This window comes from Amphiprion ocellaris, chromosome 1 (assembly GCF_022539595.1).
Source record: "Amphiprion ocellaris isolate individual 3 ecotype Okinawa chromosome 1, ASM2253959v1, whole genome shotgun sequence".
Taxonomy (NCBI): Eukaryota; Metazoa; Chordata; class Actinopteri; family Pomacentridae; genus Amphiprion; species Amphiprion ocellaris.
In genome coordinates this window covers 36,596,945-36,619,798 of record NC_072766.1, presented here as the reverse complement: position 1 = coordinate 36,619,798, position 22,854 = coordinate 36,596,945, and the positions used below count along the sequence as shown (strand labels likewise).

The 22,854-nt window shown below is 38.0% G+C and overlaps 1 protein-coding gene across 2 annotated transcripts in view; it reads left to right on the top strand.

The window, feature by feature from the left end:
• The first annotated feature begins 659 nt into the window (after positions 1 to 659).
• The window catches only part of serinc4 (serine incorporator 4), a 45,583-nt gene continuing 23,388 nt past the window's right edge, over positions 660 to 22,854 (top strand). Inside the window, exons 1-3 of one of the 2 annotated variants that reach the window (XM_035955757.2) lie at positions 660 to 873; positions 18,876 to 19,043; positions 20,577 to 20,755. In XM_035955757.2, the coding sequence (XP_035811650.1) occupies positions 847 to 873; positions 18,876 to 19,043; positions 20,577 to 20,755 (374 nt within the window). In that variant the 5' untranslated portion in view covers positions 660 to 846. Of the gene's footprint in view, positions 874 to 10,142; positions 10,543 to 18,875; positions 19,044 to 20,576; positions 20,756 to 22,854 lie in introns of those variants that run through there. The other variant, XM_023287053.3, reaches the window with a different exon arrangement.

Here is a 22,854-nt window from a genome sequence, read left to right as displayed (position 1 = left end):
AAAAGAGTGTTATTCTTAATGGCCTGAAGACAGTTTAAAAAATAAGAATATTTTGTAGCTGCTGCAGACATTGAAGACAAGACACATATGAAAAAGAACAGTTGTCGAGCGATGTAAACTCCTCCATAATCACACCACAAGCTGACACAGAGTGAACTTGAGCTGGTAATCCACCCATTTCTCTGTATCTTTGATGTCACTAAAAGCAGCTAAACAAGTTTTCTGTATGTTGTTTGTTATGCTGTGGTGACATTAATATAAACTTTTGTGAGAAAAACCCAGTAAAATTCAACAAGGACAGCAGTGAGGTGTTTCCTCAGGGTGAAGGTACATTTTGTGAACCTCATTAATATTTAGTTCATTCACTGTAAATAACAATAATTCTAATTTGATAGATTTTTTTTGTACCTTTATTTGTCTAATTTATCTACTTTCTTGTTATTTTTTGATAAATGGTGATTAAAGGTGTGGATTGTGCCCTCTAACTCTCCGGATTACTAAATCCCTCCGTGTTCTTCCACCTTCTACTCCTGTCTTTTCTAAGAGGTTTACTTCTACTTCAACCGCTGTGAAAGATTTCCTGTGCCTCCAGACTTTTCCAGATCTTCCGTGTACTTGAGCTTTAATCTGATTAAATCACAGGGAAACCTGTTTGTGCTTTCGTCGCTGAGCAGAACTGAGGACAACATCGGTGTTCTGTGGTGTGGGACATGTGTTTGGTGGTGAGCGGCCGGAGGAATGGCACCGGGGCCGGAGAGGCATCTCTGCTGTCATACCAACCCCTTCATCCTGCTCTATGACTGACGGCTGGTTGCCTGCTTCAGCTCTCGGAGCCTCAGAGACGTCATGTCAGGACACCGGTGTCGGACTCAGGTGAGACTCTGTGTTGTGCAAACACTTGAGATGGTAAAAGCAGGATGGATATTTATCAGTGTGGGACAAAATCAGTTAAAGGAAACAAGGAAGTTCACACAAAAAAAGTCTGCATATGCATGTAGAAGTGTGACATTTTTGAAATAATAACTTCAGAAAAAAGGGATTCCTGCACAAAAGGTCTGAAACTAAAAACAACACTTTATTTGGCTGCATATAATTAAGACATAGTTATATACAGTTATAGGAACATTTTAAAAAGTTTATTAAGATCCAGTATTTGTCAGCAATTATAACTTCTCCTATGACGACTTATTTTATATGATTCCATCTGGGTTTTACTGTTTTTCATTCATTTAGGAAGTTTCATGGCATTAAAATCTGTTTTTGAGGGAAATCTGTTCAAGGAGCCACACCATTATAAAGTTACAAAACTATTCTAAAATTGAGCATGACAACAACAGACATAGAAAAAGAAAAGTAAAGCACACGGAGACAACCAAGGCCAAAAGACCTGTATATGTAAGTCAAGTCAAGAAGTCAAGAATCTTTATTGTCATTATGCAATTAGTTTTCACCAGTCACATAACGAAATTTTGTTGGTAATACCACCTTAAAAGCCAACATTAAAAGACGTGGCCAGTAAAAGATACAGTGCTTTAAAAATAGTAATAATACATTAAAAGTAAGAAAATACATCTATGCAGCAGACTGATTAGAGTGCAGCAGTGCAAGGTGCAGTGTCAGTTCCATGCCGTCTCAAGCTTTTTAAAGTGAGTGTGCGTGAGGTTGGACAGAGTTTACAGCTCTGGGGAAAAGCTGTTCCTCAATCTGGTGGTTCAAGTTCTAATCGACCTGTACCTTCTTTCTGAGGGCAGAGGGACAAAATCCAGCTATCCTCGTCATATTTTTTGATTGTTGTGTGATGAATTCTCCAGGGGTGACAAAATCATTAAGCTGCAGTGTTTTCTGAAGGTTATTTCATGAGCAGGGCCCAAAATATTATAATACTCAGCTAGTCAGTTCATTCCTGAAATATAACAAATAGCACATTATACCATGAATATTCATTTTATTGCATCAAATACATGAATATATACAGACAAATTGCAAAGCTTACATTATTATGCCATGTGCATACATTCTTGAGACTGCAAAGCCTCTATAATTCTACTATTTACTTCAGAAAACTACAACTGACATGCATTTATTTCAGTCTAATATGCAGATAAATCACATATAAATTGAAGGGTAAAAAATAAAAACTACACCGACTGCTTATGGAATGTGACTGCTGAACATTTCAGTCCAACACACGAGCATTAATGTGCTGCTGTAACAGACTGAACTCCTCTGGATTCAGTGTTTCTAGCAGACATTGAAGCTCCCATTCAACCATAAGAGCATTAATGATGCCGAGTGATAAAGTCGAGGCTCAGTTAGACTCAGTAGGTGATGGATGGAGGCCAGAAAAATTCACATCACATTTAATTCTTGGTTGGAAACAAAGCAGACTGCTGTCCAAGCAAAAGTTCTGGAGATAAATGTAGAATAGATTGAATAGAATTTCTTTATTGTCATTGCAAATTTGCAATGAAATTAGTCAGTAATTACTTAGTGCATAATAAATAACTACAAAGTGCATAAGTAGGTAGTAGAAATTGCTACTCAGGACAGTTAGTGTAAATGTCGAGGGTGACGAGAAAATTGAAGGCATAAGAAAGAATTTTATCTATTTTTTTCTGCATGTTTCATATATATTATTGATTGCTGCTCCTTCTGCATCCTGTAAGATCTTTCAAATACTAGAAGAAGTCGTGGTCACAAGGGTGCACTTGTTCATTTTAAACGATCGCAAGCTACCAAGGTTGGGAGAGACTTATTTGGAATATATACTACCACTCAAAATTTTGGGGTCACTTAGACATGCCCTTAATTTTGAAAGAAAAGCAATTTTTTCCCATGAAAATAACATTAAATGAATCAGAAATACAGTCTAGACATTGTTAATGTGGTAAATGACTATTCTAGCTGGAAACAGCTGATTTTTAATGGAATATCTCCATAGGGGTACAGAGGAACATTTCCAGCAACCATCACTCCTGTGTTCTAATGCTACATTGTGTTAGCTAATGGTGTTGAAAGGCTAATTGATGATTAGAAAACACTTGTGGAATTATGTTAGCATATGAATAAAAGTGTGAGTTTCCATGGAAAACATGAAATTGTCTAGGTGACCCCAAACTTTTGAACAGTAGTGCATTTGTACAAAATACTGCAACACCCTTTAGTTGAAAGGTTTGCAAACAGTATGAAGATTGAGGTGTCCACATACTTTTGATAAGATAATTTAAGATAAGACAAACTTGACTGATCCCTCATCAGGGAAATTCACAATCATGTGGTGTAAATTATTCAATAACCACAAAAACAGATTTTTAAAAACGACGTTCTGATTTTAAGCTTCAGGTTTTGGCTGCAGACCAAATTTACACCAAAGTCCAGTCATTAATTTGCAGATTTAAGGATGAGGCTGATTGAAGGACTAGTGTATTAATAATCTGTCCTCTGTGTAATTCCCCAGAATATGAGCACTGACTCATGTCACAGTTATGAATGGAGGCATTGTGTTTTTACGGGAAGGTCTCCTCTTACAGTTACACGTGAATCATTTACACATCATGACTTCTTATTTACCCAAACCTAAATGTAGCAACTTTAACAAACAGTGCTGGTGAAAAACAGTCAGTTATCCTCAGTAAGAGTCCTAAATGAGTAATGAACAGATGATTTTTCATGTCCTTTTTTTGTCAACAAGGCCTGGAATCCCGCCAACTGTTATTGCGCAAGCCTATTGAAACCATAGATTGAGCGCTTTCACTCAAGCGGCGATTTGCATCCGCTAATTTGCCTTTGTTTGTCCTCTTTGGCACTTCCTCCTCTCCCACAAGGCAGCAGCAATTATCTGACAGTGAAAGGGGCCTCCAGGAATGAGGGCGGGCCACAGAGCCGACCGGGCCGCTCACAGAAACACCACTTTATCACAGCGGAGGGAATAATCCAGAGTGAAACTAATGATACTGAATCAAACCAGGGTTGTTTCTAAACTGCTGGGGATGTTTGCAGTTCTGGGTGTTTAAACGGCGTCTGTTCAGGTCGAAGATCAGATCGCATCATTTGCTTTATTCTCTCACTTTTTGCACTACGTGAAATGATTAATAACTTTCATTTATGACACACAGCATCATGTTCCCACTAACAGCCTGGTCGTGTTGTAGTAAAGAGATCAATTCATCCTGCATTAGGATTTATCCTCTGTGGAACATGAATGTCTGAACCGAGCGCCATCCACCATCTGCTGAACTAGTTCAGTCTGGACAAAACTGGTGGGCCGACCAACATTGTTTGCATGCAGCATGGCTCATCTGGTCATTTAGTACTCCTTTGTTGTGATTTTGCATTTAATTTTGGTCGTTTTGTTGCTCATTTTCATTCTGTTTGTCATCATTTTCTAACATTTTTGTCATATTGCATCTAATGCTAGTTGCCTAATGTCTGATTTTGGTCATTTAACATCTCTTCTTGGTCACTATTTGTCTCATTCTGGTCATTTTGTAGCACATTTGTCATTTTAGATGTTTCCAGATCCTTCTGGTCATTTTTGTGCCTCCTATTGGTTGTTTCGTGTCTCAGTTTGGTCAGTTTGCATTTGCCTTTTAGGTCTGTTGTATTTTTCCTTTCAGTTTTGGGTCTCATTTGGGCTGTTTTTAATCTGTTTGTAATCAATATTTGTCACATTTTGGTCATTTTGCATCTCTTTGTTCTCGTTTTGCATCTAATTTTGGTTTTCTTGTGCCTTATTTTGACTAATTTCAACTCTTTTTGGTCATTTTATGCCTCCTGTTGGTTGGCTTGAATCTCACTTGGGTCAATTTACATCTTTTTGTGCTGGTTTTGTGTCTCTGTGTTACAGTGGGTGCAGAAGCATGAAATGAGACAGCAGACGAATGACTCAATTTAAACAAGATTTATTGGCACAACGGCTAAACCATAAACTACAAATGGAAACAGAAGTCACTTTGAATACGTAGTCGGTGTAACAAAACAATACTTCTTGGAGGGAAGGCGTAAACACTATATACAGAACAGTTAACCCACTTTAAATACCTCAGAGCAGGAAAACTACAAAACATAAACTACTAAAGTTTGTCCACACAAAGGACCCAAACTCTAATCCCTGAATCCCACTAAACTAGCAGGAACAACAATTAAACAAAACGATGCTCTATTTTCTGATGCTGCTGGAACGAGAACTTAACTAAACAGTCTCTCTCTGGTATGGGGTTGGAACCAAGGATTCTTGTCCCAGGTGTTTGGCAGCCAGCAGTTGCTATCCTAAGCATGTAGGGAGGTTGACTGCGACGGGGGTTCCACCTCCCAGTGGAATGGCATTCCTGTAGTGGTGTGGCAGCAGCTAGAGTCCTCCTTAGCTTAGCGAGACTTCTTGGAGAAAGCCCCGGTCCTCGTAGAGCCTGGAAGCCTCAGCCAGGTGGCTTTCCAACCAGAAGAGACGGTAACAGAAGCAGGCAGGAGTCAATACTGCACAGAGAGAACAGGCTTAGATGCAGAGCTGAGAAATGCAGTGGCTCAGACAGATCTAATAGCAACACTAACTGTGAGTTAAGAGATGGTCCGGCACCAACTGACAAGACGAGTCACTCTTTATAGTGAGCCCAGCAGCCTGATGAGCAACTCCCACCTGCACCCAATCAGCTGATTGGTAATCAGCCACACCTGCTGCCCACCACTGCCACATACCTAGAGAGAGAGAAAACAGGCCGGAGGAGGAGAGAGCACTGCCACCTAATCACAGCCTCTGGCTGTGACAGTGACACTGTTGTATTTTTGCCTTTGATTTTGGCTGTCTTAGATAACTATGCATCATTTTCTGGTGTTTTTGTGTTTCATTTTGGTCAGTTGGGATCTCTTTATGCCTGTACGTTTCTTTGTTGTATCTTTCCGTCCAGTTCTGGTTGTCTTGTGCCTCATTTTGGCTATTTAACATCTCTCTGTGGTCATTGTGTGTCTCATTCCTGTCATTTTGTAACACCTTTATCATTTTGGATCTTTCCAGACCTTTCTGGTCATTTTGAGCCTCCTGTAGGTGGCTTTGTGTCTCGGTTTGGTCAATTTGCATCTGTTTGTAGTTGTTTTAAGTCTCTTGTATTTTTATGTTCAATTTTGGTTGCGTTGGATCTCATTTGGATCTGTCTGTTGTCAATTTCTGTCACATTTTGGTCATTTTGCACCTTTATTTGGTCACTTTGTGCCTCCTATTGGTTGCTTTTGCTGAGTCTCTTGTGGGTCAATTTCCATCTCTTTGTGCCCATCCTGTGTCTCTTTGTTGTATTTTTCCCTCTGATTTTGAGATTCTTTTTAGATTTTTTTTTTAGATAATTTTGCATCAGTTTCTGATATTTTTGTGTCTCATTTTGGTCAGTTGGGATCCCTTTGTGTTTGTATGTTTCTTTTTTGTATTTTTGTATCTGATTTTGGTTGTCTTGCGTCTCTACATTATGGTTATTTTGCATCTCTTTCTGGTCTTTTTGTGTCTCATTTTGCTTCTGTTTGTGTTTGTTTTACCTGTCTTTGTTGTCTTTTTATTGTTTTTGGCTTCATTTGGGTAATTTTAAATGTCTTTCTTGTCTTTTTGAATCTCAGTTTGGTCTTTTAGTATCTCTGCCTGGTCTTCTGGTGTCTCTTTAAGGCCATTTAGTTTTTCTTTGTGGAAGTTTGACTTGTCTTTTTGTTAATTTTTTAAAATCTATTTGCAGTCCCTCTGTCTAATTTTGGTAAGTTTGAGTCTCTTTCTTTTGTATTTTGCATGTAAAGACAAGACCCTGTCCTTCCCTTTAGCCTTTCCAGTAATCTATGAGTAAAAGTTGAGGTGTGACAGCTGGTTAAACCAATAATAATGAATATCTGACAGTGTGGTTTAAGTTGTGTCAGGTTCACTCAGTGCTGCAGCACCTTTTAATCCTTGCTGCTCTTCTGCCACCATCAGACTTCTAATCCTACAACTGTTGATTTGCTCAAAGGTTTGAAGACAGTCTTCATTCACTGGGTTTGTAAAGCCAAGCCTCTTAGCTGAGTCTGAACCAGGCTAACCTCCAAGAATTACCTTATTCAACCGCCTGTTTGCTGCTTCCTTCCTAGAAAGTGAATCTGGTAAGACACTCATGAAGAATTACTGCAGGCTGCAACATTTTGGCACCGGCGGCCTTTTTCCAACTCGCGTTAGGGTTAGGGTTAGAAAGAAGAAGAAGAAAAGTCCTAAAAACAACCTGGTCTATTAAAGCACTTGAACATAACAGAGATAAATGGGATTTACCCACTAGGTTTTCAAGACTTTCCTCTAGAAGCCAGCATGAGATGCAAAACAGCTGCAACATACTGCAAAAACAAATATCAGTTTTCATTTTGAAAAGTTCATTTACAGCTCAAATTTTGATAAAATCATGAATTTAACTCCATTTTTCATCATTATGAAGAATTTTTCAATGATCAGTGCTTATAATAGGATTTTCCATTAGTTTTCTTCAGAGTGAGCAACACACTCAATTATAGTTAACACAATCTGATATGTAGCACCCAAAACATTTGGTTTTTTCACATATTTTAGTAAGAATCATGAACTTATATCTGATATTTTTAAGGTTTTCTGTGTGCGTCAGATTGGAACATGTAATAATTACACTTTACTTCAAAAGAAGCTTTTTTTTTTTATTAAATTTTTGAAATTTAATATAATGAGGATTTTTGGGAGTTTTTAAAGAGCCTAAACTGAATTTACAGTAAAGTACACCTATATATAAGTGGTTTATAGTTTGCAATAAATAGTTTAGCAAAATTATTCAGAAATATTATTCAGGGTTTTTTCTAGCTCACAACAGGTGTTTTGCGGGTTGACTATGCAGGACAGTAAAGGCGATGAGTCTGTGTTAACTTATTGGACAGAAGTCTATGAATTTTCCTCTGATTTCAGACCATTTCATAAATAAAATGGTCTATTATGCTTGAATAAATGAAACCCCAATTAATTAAAACTGAATTGCTGTATTAATTCTCAGTTCTTATCCTTTTGGTGCTGGTTAAAACCTCTTCGGGGCCTGACAAACCTGTCTCTGTGCAGGAAAAGCCAGTTATTTTTGGATCACTACTTTGGATAGAGAAACAGTTTGGCTGATTGTTGAGAATCACCTGCTGCTTACTGAAGCACTGCTCTGAATTCCACCAGTGCCAAGGACACTGGATGTTTATCATTTAATAGCTGAAACATTAATTAAACGTCAATTAAAGCTCCCTTTATGATAATGCACTACAGTTCCTGATAACTGCAGTTTGACTGGACAGTCTGAGTCTAACTGAAGCTCGTCTGCAGCAGTTAACAGACAGTAAGAGGCTGCAGCTGATGTCCCGTCTGTGCCGGTGAAGGTCATCCTGACTGAGAGGAGGCTGAACAATGATGGGATTATCTCAGCGCTCCGCCCTGCACACTAACCCAAATCTAATCTGACTCTCTCCTCATGCACTCAGCGCTTTTTAGCAGCCGCCAGACGCATCGTTTCATTTCTCTGCTGCTGCAGAGCAACGCACACCTCAGTGTTCCTGCTGCTGACACTTTAGAGGCATTTAATGTGTGCAGCTTTAAACAAATTTGACATGATGATTCTCAACCTTTTTTCAGAAAAAATAACCCCAAACTTAAATTTACTCAAATGCTGAAAGAAAATTTGAAACTTCAAACTTGTGGATTGAATGTTGATCATTAGAGTGAGTTTTTATGGTGCTGATTATAAGTAAAGGTGTCACCAAAATGTACAAAAAAAACCCTGAAGAATGTTGAGGTTGTCTGCAACAATTACCTTAAATTTCAGGTTGTGTTTTTGTCAAATGATTTCACTGAAGATTCACTTTTAATATTGAATATCTGAGCTTTAAAAATGATCATCTTTTTCAACAAAACATGTTAATTTATATATTATCAAATCAGAACATTTAAAGAAAACTATTTTTTTTAAAGAAATTGCAAAATGCAGTAGATGGGATTGTGCAGAAAACAACAGGAATGAGAGATACATGGATAAACACACAGACGGACAAAGGGGAGGAGCTAGGTAAAATGTAAAATCTCATTTTGCAGCTTTTATGATTGTTTCATGTCTCGGTTATAATCATCCCTAAGATTTGTGGTTTTGTGCCTCATTTTGCATCTTTATGTGGTTGATTTACATGTCTGTTGTTAGTTTGTGACTAATTTTAAAAGTTTTCAGCCTCATTCCGGCCATTTGGCTTCACTTTCCAGTTGCTTTGCATCTCTTTGTTGTCATTTTGTTTCAGATTTTGGTTGCTTTTTGCCTTTAAGGTTGTCTTGCTAGAAACTGCACAATGCAGCAGTTTGGATTCTGCAAAACTGGATATTAAAATTTTATAAAGGATTGTTGGGTGATCCTTTTAATGTCAGACTCTTGACTGTGAGCACACAATATGAATGAAAAATACAGAAAAAAGCTCCAAGGCAAAGAAAGCTAGTATGAAATGATCCAAATCTGGTTAATAATTCCTGATATTTTTAAACAGTTTCATTAAAAAAACACAAAGTCTACTGAGAAACAGTTAGGATCATCAGCAGAGCTTGTAAGATAATAATGAGTTCAAAGTGCAGATCAATTCAAAGCTCTCTCTCGGTTTTATTTTCTACTTAAAGCTTTTTGCTCTTCCATCAGAAGCCCAAACATCCACATTAAGCTGTGAGCACATCTACTAATGCAGCTGCCTTTGTTGATTCCATCACAGCAGCGGCATCCAGTTCAGTGTTTCTGGGTCAAAATGTAATCATGATAACTTGTTGGGATTATGAATGGGGCCGGTTTCTGTGCCACACACTCAGACTTGGACCTTGCGGAGGTCTGGTTGGTGTCAGGAAGCAGCACCCACAAGTCACACGGCATAATTGTTTAATTTAGTAAGTCCGGATTAAAGGCCCGTATTGCCCAGTCCTTTTGTACTGAGGGTTAGTGCAGGGGGAGGGGACAGGAGGGACAGATGGGACGGACACATGGTCCCTGTCGACCTCCTCCTCCTCCTCCTCCTCCCCTCACTGACTCTCTCCCTAATCTGAGCAGGGAGGAGGGGGGTGAGGATGGGGGAGGATACCGGGCATTCGCCACCACCTCTCCCTCTTTTCTGGCAGCACCCAGCACAGCCGCAGAGCCAAAGCAGGCAGGATATGGGCAAAAAAACAACTTATCCCCCTGCGAGGCTGCCCCCAGAGCAGCTGAAGCGGCGCTCATGCTGAGGGTCTCGGCTGCCGGGAGCCCAGTCCGACCAGATCTGCTGCTAATCCAGCATAAGCAGCGACAACCTGCTGGACTCTGTGGTTCCTTACTCTTCACTTCTGGCCCGTTGGAAAGTTGTGCTGTGGCCTCCCCCGAGGATGTGAGGATGCCATCTTTGCAGGCGCTCTGAGGGGAAGCTGTTTGGAAGTTCATGGCCAAATGCAGAGCGGTGGTGGCCGAGGAAAAGCAGTTTAGAGGCACGATGTCGGCCACGCAGGGGATGAACCGCAGCGGCGTCTACAACTACTTCCTCAACATGGTGGCCTATCAGGTGAGGGCAGAGCGGAGGTAGCGGCTGCAGCTGGAGGCAGATGTTTCCAGGGTTCCTCCAGGTGTTAGATGGTTTTATATAACCCTGACTCTGCTTTTATTAATAATAGATGGGACTTATTAACTACAAGACGTGAAATATTGTCAGATGTTTCTTGTCAAGGTATTTATCCAGTAGTAGAACAAGCCCTTGGAGGGTTTATTGCAGTAAAAGTAGAAACACAACAATGTAAAACTATGAGGAATAGCAAAAGACAAAGTAGAATGCACCTTTTTTGTGCTACATTTTTCCTTTATTGTCTCTTACAAGAGTCAAAAATGTGTCTATAAATCTGTTTTCATCAAGAAAGAACAAGAAAACAATATTTAACATCAGCTAGAAAAGAGAAGAAACTTTACCTACAAAAAAGAAACTAGTGTATTTGAATGGAAAATATACGTATAAATTCTAGTAATTATTGTGTATTTTAATGGTCGAGGTGCAGCAATTTTACAAACTGTTGAGATGCTATGAAACCTTTTTGAGCTGATATGTTGTAATTTCTTAATCTTAAGAATAGCTGGCAAACAGTGCTGTAGGGGAGTAAAAACTACAATATTTCCCACTGATATGTTGTGAAGTTGGAGGATAAAGAAGCATTAAATGGATGTACCCAAGTATAGCAAACAACAAACAGATTCAAAAACCTTCATTCATGTTTTTTATTTTACATACTCTATTGAGCTTGGAGTCAGAGAGAAAAGGCTGGAGAAGTTAAGGTTAAGGGCCTTAATCAAGCCGTCAACTTGAACCCCCGACCCTCTGATTAGTAGCCCTAAGCCTTAACCACTGAGCTACTACTGCCTGTCTGCTACAAGGATTCTAGAGGTTGGACAACATCTGAAACAACTACACAGTCAGATCCAATGATGAAAACTGATTTTATGACTTTTGTAATGTTCTCTTTTCATGTAAATTGCTTTAGACAGAAGCTGATTCAGGTGTTTGAGGCCTTGGTGTTGCACAACATAACAAATTTAGCTGTATACATAGTAACTACTCTATATTTTCTATGACTTTCTGCTTTAATAAGGTGGCTTTCCACTGCAGGAAGTCATAATCGTCCCTTTCAGCCTTTCTGTTTCGATTGTTGTAAAGAATCCAACATTAACTCAGGGTACACCAAAACAAATACCAAGAGTAGTTACTAAACGAAACTCTAGTTCTGAGCACGTACGAAATAGAGCATTGTCTTTGGCAATTAACAATGAACTTTAGTGCAGCTGGACCTTTGTTTGTTTTCTAACTTTAAGAATTACCCCTGCAGAACTTCTTTTAGGTCTGTTTACAGGGGAAAAAGAAGGACCAACTTCAGGGAAAATATCCTGAAAACATCTAGTGTGGAGCTCAATGCCAATTGATGAAACTTAGTGAAGAAAAATGCTGACTCGTTAAATTCAGAGAGAACTAGTGCCATTTTGAGTCACAGTCCTCTCCTCTCCCAGGCAAACATAACAGACCTCTGGTGTTCTATTTCCTACATGCTTATAGAGTTGTTTCTAGGTAATGTCAAGGTCAAATGTGTTGAATCCTACACAAAAATGGAAACAGAAAGACTTACAGGTCGATTATGGTCCTGTTCCTGTAAACTTTCTCTTGTACTCCTTGTTGGCTTCTCTGAGATTTACTACACAGCACTGACCTGGACAAAAAAGTTTTTCAGAAGAACCTATTTTGGAGTTGGTACTTTTTCAAGGGTTCAAAGGGACGACTAATGAAAAATCATCAGTCGACTACATTGGGGACTAATTGATAATAATGGTAACTGACAGTAGATTAATAAGTTCAGATCTAAGCAATGAATCTGACCTATAGGAAAACAGTGTTTGTTTAATATTGGAAATTATGCAAGACATTTAATTCAAAGCCCTGAAGGGAGGAAGTTCTCACTGTTGATGGTTGCTGTTGTGCTATTTGTTGGTTCCTGTTTGATGTCTGTTGTCGGTGCAACAATCTCTGAAAAGATATCCGGTCTGTGTTTGGTAGCTGCGTAGGAAAAGTTCATGTACTATATCTGCGTCCAGACCTGTTATCAACAGCAGAAAATGGCTTCTTGGATGATAGTGAGGTGGACGGACGCTTTACCAGTCCAGGACAAACATGTCTTAGTTTGGATCTGCTACTGTAGGTATCGTAGTACTTCATGACATCACTGCATCATCATCATCTGATATTTCATATTTGACAAATACACATAAAATTGTCTCTGACTATTATCGCCATTAAGAATGTGCTACTTTAAGAGTTGTCAGACGCAGATTGCTTTCTGTCAGTGATAGAACCTTAAATTGAAGGACAATTATACTATCAGAATTACTAGATTAGGGACCAGAAGAAAAAATAGTCGACCAATCAGGTAGTTGCTAGTCATAGTTGACTTTTACGACTAGTCCACCCAAACCTACTTCTTTCTACTTCATAAGCTGCAGGAACTGACCTTGAAGAACCTGTTTCAGGACCAGTTCCTGCTGTGTTGTTTAATATATTTCTCTCTAAATGCAGCTGCTTATTATTATTTTTTATTAATATTAATAACCTAATACCTAGTGAGACTATTTAACTTATGTAAGCACGTAGCTTGTATTTGTGCCGCAGCCAAACTACGATTTAGCAAGTCACAGATAACCATTTTTTAACATAAATATAAAACAAACCAGCCTACCTGTCTTGTCATCTGCTTCTGGTCCTTTTCCTTTCAGTCAGGTCTCCTAATGATGATGTCTTTAAAGCATCTAAGACAAGAGAATCACAGGAAATGAAGTGTGACACCATCCTGTCATTACCATTTATGGCCACTGTTGAGCAAAAGTTTTAAATATGATTTTGCAGATATGTGCAGAAACGTTTCAAAGAGCATCAGCTGTAGATTAACAGCGCATCACGTGGTCCGAAGATGGTTGCATTTGTGGTGAAGGTCTTTAGCTGGAATCAAACCAGAGATGTTGCATTTATGTAGCGTGTGCTGCAGCTATTAGACTACCAGGGTGCCCCATAAAAGACATTTTACATATAGGAATTCTGTAATTTTCCTAAAAGTTTCACAAATAAGTCATTTATAAATGATTCCAAACGCAAGCCTTTATAAACTGTACAAATACTAAGTTTACATGCAAAAATTTGCTGCTATATTTGCTGCTGTTGTGTGTGAGTGGATCATATTGAATTCTCTTTTAAATACAACCTTTCCTTGAGTTTTGTAAATAAAACAATTTTTTTAAAAAGTAAAGAAATCAATTTTAACTTTAATTTCATTTGGAGGATGTAGAAAGATTTTTGCACAGCACTTTTCATTTATTTGTAACCTGCATGAGGTTATGTGTGAATGCAACAAACACAAATAGATGGGGAAATTAATTTATTGTATGAAATATATGTTAGCAATAAAGTAAACAGACGGCACCACTGAAGGGCCTTTATGATGAACAGTAAATATGGATCAGAGGTGATTGAGAATTTGATCCAGGCAGGATTAGCTCTCAGATTAGCCTCCTGGATTCTAAGAAACATGTAAGAGATGTTATGTACAAGCAAATTGTTTTGGAAATATGATTTAACACAAGCTGTCTAAAACATTTTTCCAAAGTAGCATGATATTTAAATTAAAACTATATCACTACGAGCTAAAAGAAACATGCAGGACACTCTGTTCGTCAATTATTCCTGCACCGTCGTCTTTACATTAGCTCTAGCGCTGCTCTATTTGGCCTGAACACACTGACCCACTGTATTATTTGGCTATTTTTAAGTCAAAGTGATTATTGTTTGTTTATGCCAGCTTTAATCTGCCTCGCTTACCGCAACAACTTCACTCTGCGCCCATTAATCCTGTATTATGAAGCTTAAACTAGGCCACAGTGCACCTAGCTGTCTGCAAGATGCTGCAGTAAAGGTTATCAAAGTTTATGACCCACATTAAATGTTCACTGCAATTAAGTACCACGGTGCTAATATTCTGCACAGAAACTGGTTTGTTCAGTATGTCATATATACAAAATTACATTTTATTTCACCAAATTGTATTATTGAATATGAATAATATCTTTCTCTAACAAAATTTCATGTATTTAATGTTTGTAAAATAATTTATTTTCTGATTATTTTATTAATGCAACAATTTCTCCAGTCATCGTCATGGTCACGATTTTAGGGGTAAAATTTTAACTGAGGAGGTTTATTTTAAAGCTGTGCATCTGCATTTCTTTTTCTTTTTTTTTTAAAAACTTTTTCCTCGAAAAATTTTACTTTCAATTAAGTTCCTACATTTGAGTTTTTTTTTAAAATGCATGTTAACCACAACAACTGTTTGCAAAGTCAAGAGCCCATTAGATTACAGATTATTCCAAACATTCAGACATGCAGCAACATCCTCCCCCTTCTAGATCTTTATTACCACATTTTATAGAGCTGTGATTTTACATTTACAAAGAAAAACAAAAGGACGCATTTAGACTTTAGTTTAAAATTATTCTTCCTTATTATGACATTTTGACCTTTTTTAAAAATGTTCTATTGTTTTTTTTTTTTAATTATTGCTCTTTTTATAGTGTATTATTGTTATTGCACAGTCTTAGAAACAGTCACTTTACTATTCACTGCACATATGAGCACATATGAACACGTGGCAAATAAAAACTCTTGGAACTTGAATCTTTGAGGAGTTGGTGGACCTTTCACAGGAGATTTCAGTTTGAATTTAATCATATTTATAGCATTTTTTTTGACTCGTTCATTCTTAATCTATGTTTGGTTAAATTTATGCACCAAAACTATTTTGTTAGCTTCAGAAAAATATTCTAGTTTGTGTAAAATTCCACTTGTCGACACGTTTACTACATTTAGCTCCATTTTCTATGTGTACAGGGAGATTTTACATGCTTTTATTCACTTAGCAGCAAGAGATCAGTCACGTGAGTAGCACTGCTTTCTGTTTATTAATGATCAGAGTAAATTATGATGCATCTTGTGGCGTGTTCGAAGCCCAGAAATGTGAATATTGTTGAATTGGTTGATCACAATGTAACGTGCAAGCAGCAAATTGATTTTTAGAACAAATACAGATCAAATAAACATGTCGGTAAAGTAAACAACTACGTGATCTGACAGCCTATACATTCATCTACGTCATTATTATTGTCACACCTACAGGCTAATTCAAATCCTGTTAGTGTGAAAGTTCTGATGCAGTACTAAGCAGGTGTGATTAGCTTAGATATTATCATATTGTGTTACAGAAATTTTTTGAAAAAAAATTGCCTCTTTCTGCTCTCAAACTACAGATAATAAGTATAAATATATTTGTACTGCATTTTTACTGACAAAGTTACAATTCACTTTACAGAGGAGCAACAAAAAATAAATTAGCATCTGAAGCAAGTTTCTTATTAACCAAAACTAACATTTATTTCTTTAAAAAAAAAAAAAAAAATCAAAAATGGAAAATATAGAAAACCAAAGATAGAGAAAAAGTCACAGCATCAACAAACAGAAGCCCAGAGATGTAAAATTATGAAATTAACCTGAGAAAGATGCTGAATGTTTGGCTGCACTGTAAGCAGCTGACATGAAAAAGGTCTGATACTTGATGGAGACAAAATCTGGACAGACTGTCCCTTCGATCATGTGCATCAAATCATTTTTGAGCTACTGTACATGATTAAAGATCTATTTTTGTTCAGCCTTCGCTTCAACGAGAAGATGTTGGATAATCTTCTCTGTATTATCCATCAGATTATGAGCTGCACGCGATGAGTAATAATATATCTGGATTCACTGCAGCAGCACTCATCGTACATTCGTCCCAGATACTGAAAATCAGAGTAAAGCGGGAAAAGTGCGACCACATTTACCAGCTGAATCTACTTTTTCTGAATCCCCCACGTCATCTTGTGACCCTGATAAAGCAGACAGAGGTCTGCAGATGTTGCTGAGTCATCAGACAGATGTGGCTGCAGGTTTTTCCTCCTTAGATTTAGTTCAGGATCAGCGGTGACGAGCTTACAGCGTCCGCAGATTTATCAGAATCAGAACCAGACAGATGCTGCTGAAGTCATTTGATTAATTGTCACTGCTGCCAAACTCTCACATGTAGGTTGTCTCCTGCAGACGTCTTCACACTGCTTTGCTTTGACTCTGAATGTGTTGTGTTGAACTTTTTTTCATCCCCAAGGTCCCAGTTTTTCGAAGCTTAACTGTTAACTCCGTCCATCCTGAAAGTCTCAGTCTCAGTGTTTAATTCCGGCACATTAAGTTCTTGGTACAACTGTGAGTAAAACGAATGCAGCTTTCATCGTTCTGCTTGTTTTATGCTGCATCAGATTCAGTAGAGAAGCAGTTCGAGGTTTTGCACTGATTTACTATCAGCCTGTTTTTCACTCTTTAATTTTTAGTTTTTATTTAGCAGAAGCAAAAAATGTAGGTGATAATGTATAGTAATGGAGACTTATTGTATTTAAAAATTAGCCTAAGTGCTCATGCAGGCCTTACAGTTGTAGAGCTGTTCCTGGTTAAATTTAGGGATGTTTTCCAGGTGGAAGTGTTAAAAACTAGCTTTTGATTTAAGGGGTTGAATGTCTGGCAAATCTATTTTATTTAGTCCGGGGTCTCCAGTCTCGACTTTCTGAAGGGTAAAAGGTTCCACCAGCACCTCTACAGCAGAATCAGCTAACATTAGCTTCTTTATCTACACCAGGCTAACAGGACAGATACTGTAATCAAACACAGGACTGTTGATCCTAAAGAAGTAGAGGAGAAATGCAAATGGAGGGTATTTCATTTTACTTCCTCATCGTAACTGATTACAAACTATAGATTTAACACAATACAACATAATGTGAAGCTCTTGTTACTGTAAATCCTTAACTTTAAATGCAGTTATATTGGATGTGTGGCAGAAAATCCCTGTTTAATCTTTAAACAGAAGCACCAAAGGCAGACACAGGTTAGGTTTAGAAGCAGACTATCGGTGGCATTACACTTTAAAGACCTCCTTCAATGAAAATCTGCCTTTTTGCCTCATTAACATGTTCATATGGTGTTTTTTGTATCCTGGAAGACACATCTTTAATGAAGTAAACAGTCAACACCATGGCTAAGCATTTCCATCTTAAAACTGCAGTATACCGGAGACACCTTCAAAGACTTCCAGAGTTTTATACATAACACAAATAAAGAATCAATCCTGTCAGCTTGCAGAGTGGAGCTTTCTATATTGTTGTTCTTCAGAATCAGTGTAAGGCGTAGAGGAGTCTAAGTGTTCAGCAGAGTTGCAGGTGAGCTGGTGTGCTGAGCTGCAGTGAGTGGGTGAAGACAGAAGTGGGCATTTCATAGATATTTTCATGAGGAAAACTTCCACATATGTAACTTTGATGCACAGATGAGTTTTTAGGGGTTAGATCAACAACTGATAAGGAACTTAGAGGCAGTTGGACGACAGCTTTAGCCTCAAGACCTGGTAGCTGCCGCTCATTGCTGTCAGATGTATAATGTGAAGTATTTCTGTTGCTGCTGGATGGAGGTTTGTAGATCCAAGATTCTACAGCCTTGTATCAGGTGGACTGTCAGTTTGGCAGCATGGTGGTCGCCTCACAGCTAGAAGGTCCTGGGTTCAAATCTGGGCCTGGGGGGTCTTCTGTGTGGAGTTTGCATGTTCTCCCCGTGGGTTCTCACCAGGTGTTTCGTTGTCCTACTACAGTTCCACAGATGGTGATTCTAAATTGTCTGCAGGTGTGAATGTGAGTGTGTTTGGTTGTCTCTATGTGTAGCCCTGCGATGGACTGATGACATGTCCAGGGTGAACTCTGCCTTCACCCAAAGTCAGCTGGAATGGACTCCAGCCCCCGATACTCTACAGAGGATTAAGTGTTGTATAGATAATGGATGGATGTGCAACCTTTGGAAATACTGCACTATGGCTCTTCTGCCTCTGTGGTCAGAGGTTTTGTCTAAAGAAAGGCTCTGTTTGGGTATATGATGATCTCTGTGACTGGTTGTACTGCACACTGTTTGACCTCTGATTCTGTCTATAAATGCTTTTACTTTTAAAACGTTCCTCCATTTTCCAATATCTTCTCCAAACAAGTCCTTTTAATCACAGTTTGTATCATGTCTCAGTCCATTTCACCTTGTCTGGTCTGAACTCTGCACTCTACTAACCGACCTGCTGATCTGAGACCTTTCAGTGTTGTTCTGAGCCAACATGATACATTTTATATAGTTTATATAGAGTAATGGATGTGTTTTGTGTTGCGTTTGTGTGTCTGGATGCTGACCTCCCTCCTCTCCATCCTCCTCCTCAGATCTGCTGCTGCTGTGGCCCGGCTCCCTGCTCGCTCTGCTGTGCCTTCTGTCCTCCGGTCAAATCGTCCACCAGCACCAGGGTCATGTACACTCTGTTCCACATCATGAGCTGCGCCGTTTCCTGCCTCATGCTATCCAGAACCGTCTCCGAGCTCGTCAGGGAAAATGTGAGTTTCTGTCAGTTTTGTGTAACCTCAGACACACTGATGCATGAAGAGCAGCTGGCTGATGGTCATTGTATTTCTAGTTACTGAATTGGAAAGTCATTCAAAATGGCCTCTCGCTTTCTGGTTAACTAAACAGAACCATTAATCTATGAAATCTACAGAAAAAGACCTAAATATAACAGCCACTAACTCCCACCTGGAAACAACGGAAAAAGAAAGCTGGGTTCAAGTTTTTCACAAAAGTCCTGCAGCAAACATTCACTTTAAAGTTACAACTGTCAGCCCTTCCTTATACACCCTAAGATGCTCTGTGATTGGCTGTAGCCACAGGAAGAAGAAGGAGTGACTAAAGCTGCGTTCACGTCATATTAAAGTCACTGTAATTATCAGTTTCCTGGTTAGAATTACGACTGGAAAACAGATTATTCTGAGTTTTAACACATCAGACTTGATAATTAATAATAAGGAATCCAGTCTATTGATTTAAATACAACCATTCATACAAGTCAAATGTAATTCAAAACACACAGGATTAGACTGGGATACTAATACATACTGATATAGGCGTAAAATAAAAAAATAAAATGAGATGACTTGTAAAACTTTAAAGAACTATAAAAGATAAAATAATAAAACCTTGAATAATATACCACAAGGTGTTGCATAAACTCTTTAGCTGATGATGTTGGAGAAAAGCTTCAGGCTGTAGTTCAAACTGAAAACACGTGATTAAGAAGAATGAATCTCTGATACCGATGTCAAAAATGTATTTTTAATAAAATGAGTGTGATCTTAATGTTCGGAAGAAAACGATTAATAAGAAACTTATTAAAAAAGATCATTCAGAAGCTGGAAAGACTTCATTGTATGTTTTGCAGGACTAATGTTTTCTTGTGTGATTGATGAATCTGTCTTTAGTTTTTTTGATTAATTAATTAGTTGTTTTGATTGTAAAATGTCAGAAAGTCGTGAAAAATATATTGTTTTGTCTAGAACCCAATCATATTAAATTTACAACATAAAGGAGAAAAAGAAACATAAAATATTCACATGTAAGAAGCTGGAATCAGAGAATTTTGACACTTTCTTGTAAAAACTCACTTAAACTAATTAATCGATTTTCTAAATATTTGGTGATTTAGGAGACAATTAACTGATTAATTTATCAATTTTTGCATCTCTAATTTTTCTCTCTAGTTACATGCACAAGAGGACTCACTTGTAAAAATTGTTTTGCATTTTAACTGAAGAGTTTGATTGTGAAAAATGTAACTTGCATCAAAGTAAAAAAAAAAAAAGCCTATTGAAAATGAATAAACCCTGAGCTGAAGAGATTTAGGATATGCTTCTGGAAATTAATATTAATCTAATCATCATTTACAAACCTAGTTAATTTCATCCTGCTGTTGAACGTTAAAGAAGTTCTTTTTCATGCTAAAAATCTGACTTTTATTAGATGCAACATTCAGTAAAATTCTGGGACTCTGTGCCTCAGATACGTGCATTTAAATATGAATATATTGTGTGTTTCAGGTGCCTTTCTTCAACGTGGTGTGCGACCAGGCGCACGGCGGAGGCCACTGTGAGATGCTGGTCGGATACTCGGCCGTCTACAGAGTCTGCTTCGGCACTTCCTGTTTCTACCTGATGATGGCGCTCTTCCTCATCGACGTCAAGTCCAGTCAGGACTTCAGGGCGATGATTCACAACGGGTCAGTCAGGCCTGTTTTATGGAGACTGAGGATTCTCAGTCTACAGACACAACGGCATCATTCCACCTCAGTTCCCCTCCTGACCATCTTCAGTTTCACACGATTTTTCTTAAAGTGTTGAATATTGTTTGAGTTGACCGTGTGTAAAATCTGGCATCAGTATTTGTTTTTACGTTAAAAATTCTTAAAGAAGGTGTGGCCATGTCGATTTTTGCTTTATTTTCTTTGCATAAATCTATGGGTCAATGTTTGAAGAGCCATAACTTGAGAAATAATGAAGTTTGAAATTTTGCAGGCAGTTTGAAACACTATGAGCTGAAAAACCACGATTTTTTTTTTAGTCCAGTAAAATTATTAGAAAACTCTTCCCATTAGAACCACTTTCAGATTGGTTTCATCCATCATACCTGCTCAATTCATGTTCAAATATTGGCCATGAATGCAAAAATCTTCATTTTAATAATGTTTTCGCTCATTAAGTCTGACTGGCACCATATTCTACATGTTTAAAGCTCCAGTTGGTGCCAATCACAGGAAACAAAATCAGCCTCTTAGGGTAAAAAAAATGAAGGTTTTTATGGTTGGTGGAATATTGGAATAGAAAAAAAAAAGATATTTTTGACCAAATTTTCAACACCATATAACTGGTTTGTATTATTCTATCAAAATAGGGCTGTACCATTGAAAAAAAATCACATGTTCATATCAATAATCCTACAATTTCAGGACTCGAGGTGTATTATTTCTCAAGTTATGGCACGTCAACCATTGATCCACAGACAAAAACGGCACAAAAATCGGCATGACCCCGCCTTCCTTAATAATTTTTAGCACCTGTGAGCAAAAATTTTCCATGTGTTGCTTAATAACATACACAGAAGAAAGAAACAGACAAGAATGAGATGGTTAGGTGTGAACTTCCTTCTAAAAATTGGGATGAATTGAGATGGAATGACTTAATAGTGTTCACATTTAGACTCCAAAATCCCTGACTTTTTTTTATGTTACTTGCACATAAACATTAGATAACAGTCTATAAAATGGCATAAATTATATCAATTCAAGCCTTACATAATGAATACGTCTTCACCCATAACATCTTTGTTGATCCTAGTGACTTATCAAAAACAAAGACATAAAGAGCTTCTTTAAAGGCCAAATAAACTTCGGATTCATTAATTAACTGAACAAATTTTCACCCTACAAAAGACTTTTATGTCATTTCCCTGAATCTAAATATTTACAGCAGACGTGATCCCATCCAGGAGTGTTTCCAGGCCTGCGCTAAAGTTTGCTCATCTTTAAATACTTCCCTGGACTCTCTAAAGGGAAAGTGTTCTCCTGCTCGGCTCACCTGAGCAGACCTACTTGTCTATTTAAAGCTCCCTGTTGTTGCACTTTCCGCTGCAGTCGATTAGAGCCGTGACGTAGCTGCTCGGATTAGGATTTGACAGACTGGACTGCTGCTCCTCTCTGTTCTAAATCTGCTCTCAGAGTCTTACTGGAGCCTCCATGAAAGGCTTCAGGGTCTTTGGCAGAGGTTGCAGATCTTATTGTGGTCTGAGTGACACAGTGACCCGCTGCAACCTTCTGCAGACCAGACAGTCACATGCAGCTGCAGATGGAGGCGAAAATACATTATAATTCTACACTTGACCTGTTAGAATAGAATAGAAATACTTCATTAATCCCTGAGGGAAATCCGGTTGTTACAGCAGAAAGAGTACAGTTACCACCACCATAGATACAGATAAAAATAGCCAGTAGGTAAGAATGCACAATAAGAAGAATAGAAAATGCCAAATGCACAAAAAGTGTATGAAATAAGACTGCTGACATGGTGACACGTTAGATTTTTAGCTGGATTAAAAATTCCATCTTTAGTTCCTTGATCATATAAATAGAAGCTCCATTCACTAATTTCATTGAAGAGTTTTACACTAAATTAAAAATAAGCTTTAGAGTAAAAAAACAAAAAAACAAAACTTTGCTCTCCATTTGAAAATATCATCTTAGAATTTAGTGGAATTTATTATTATGAATCCTTTTGTTTATTCATTTCAACATCTTTCCCCAACTCTTACTAAAATGCATAATTG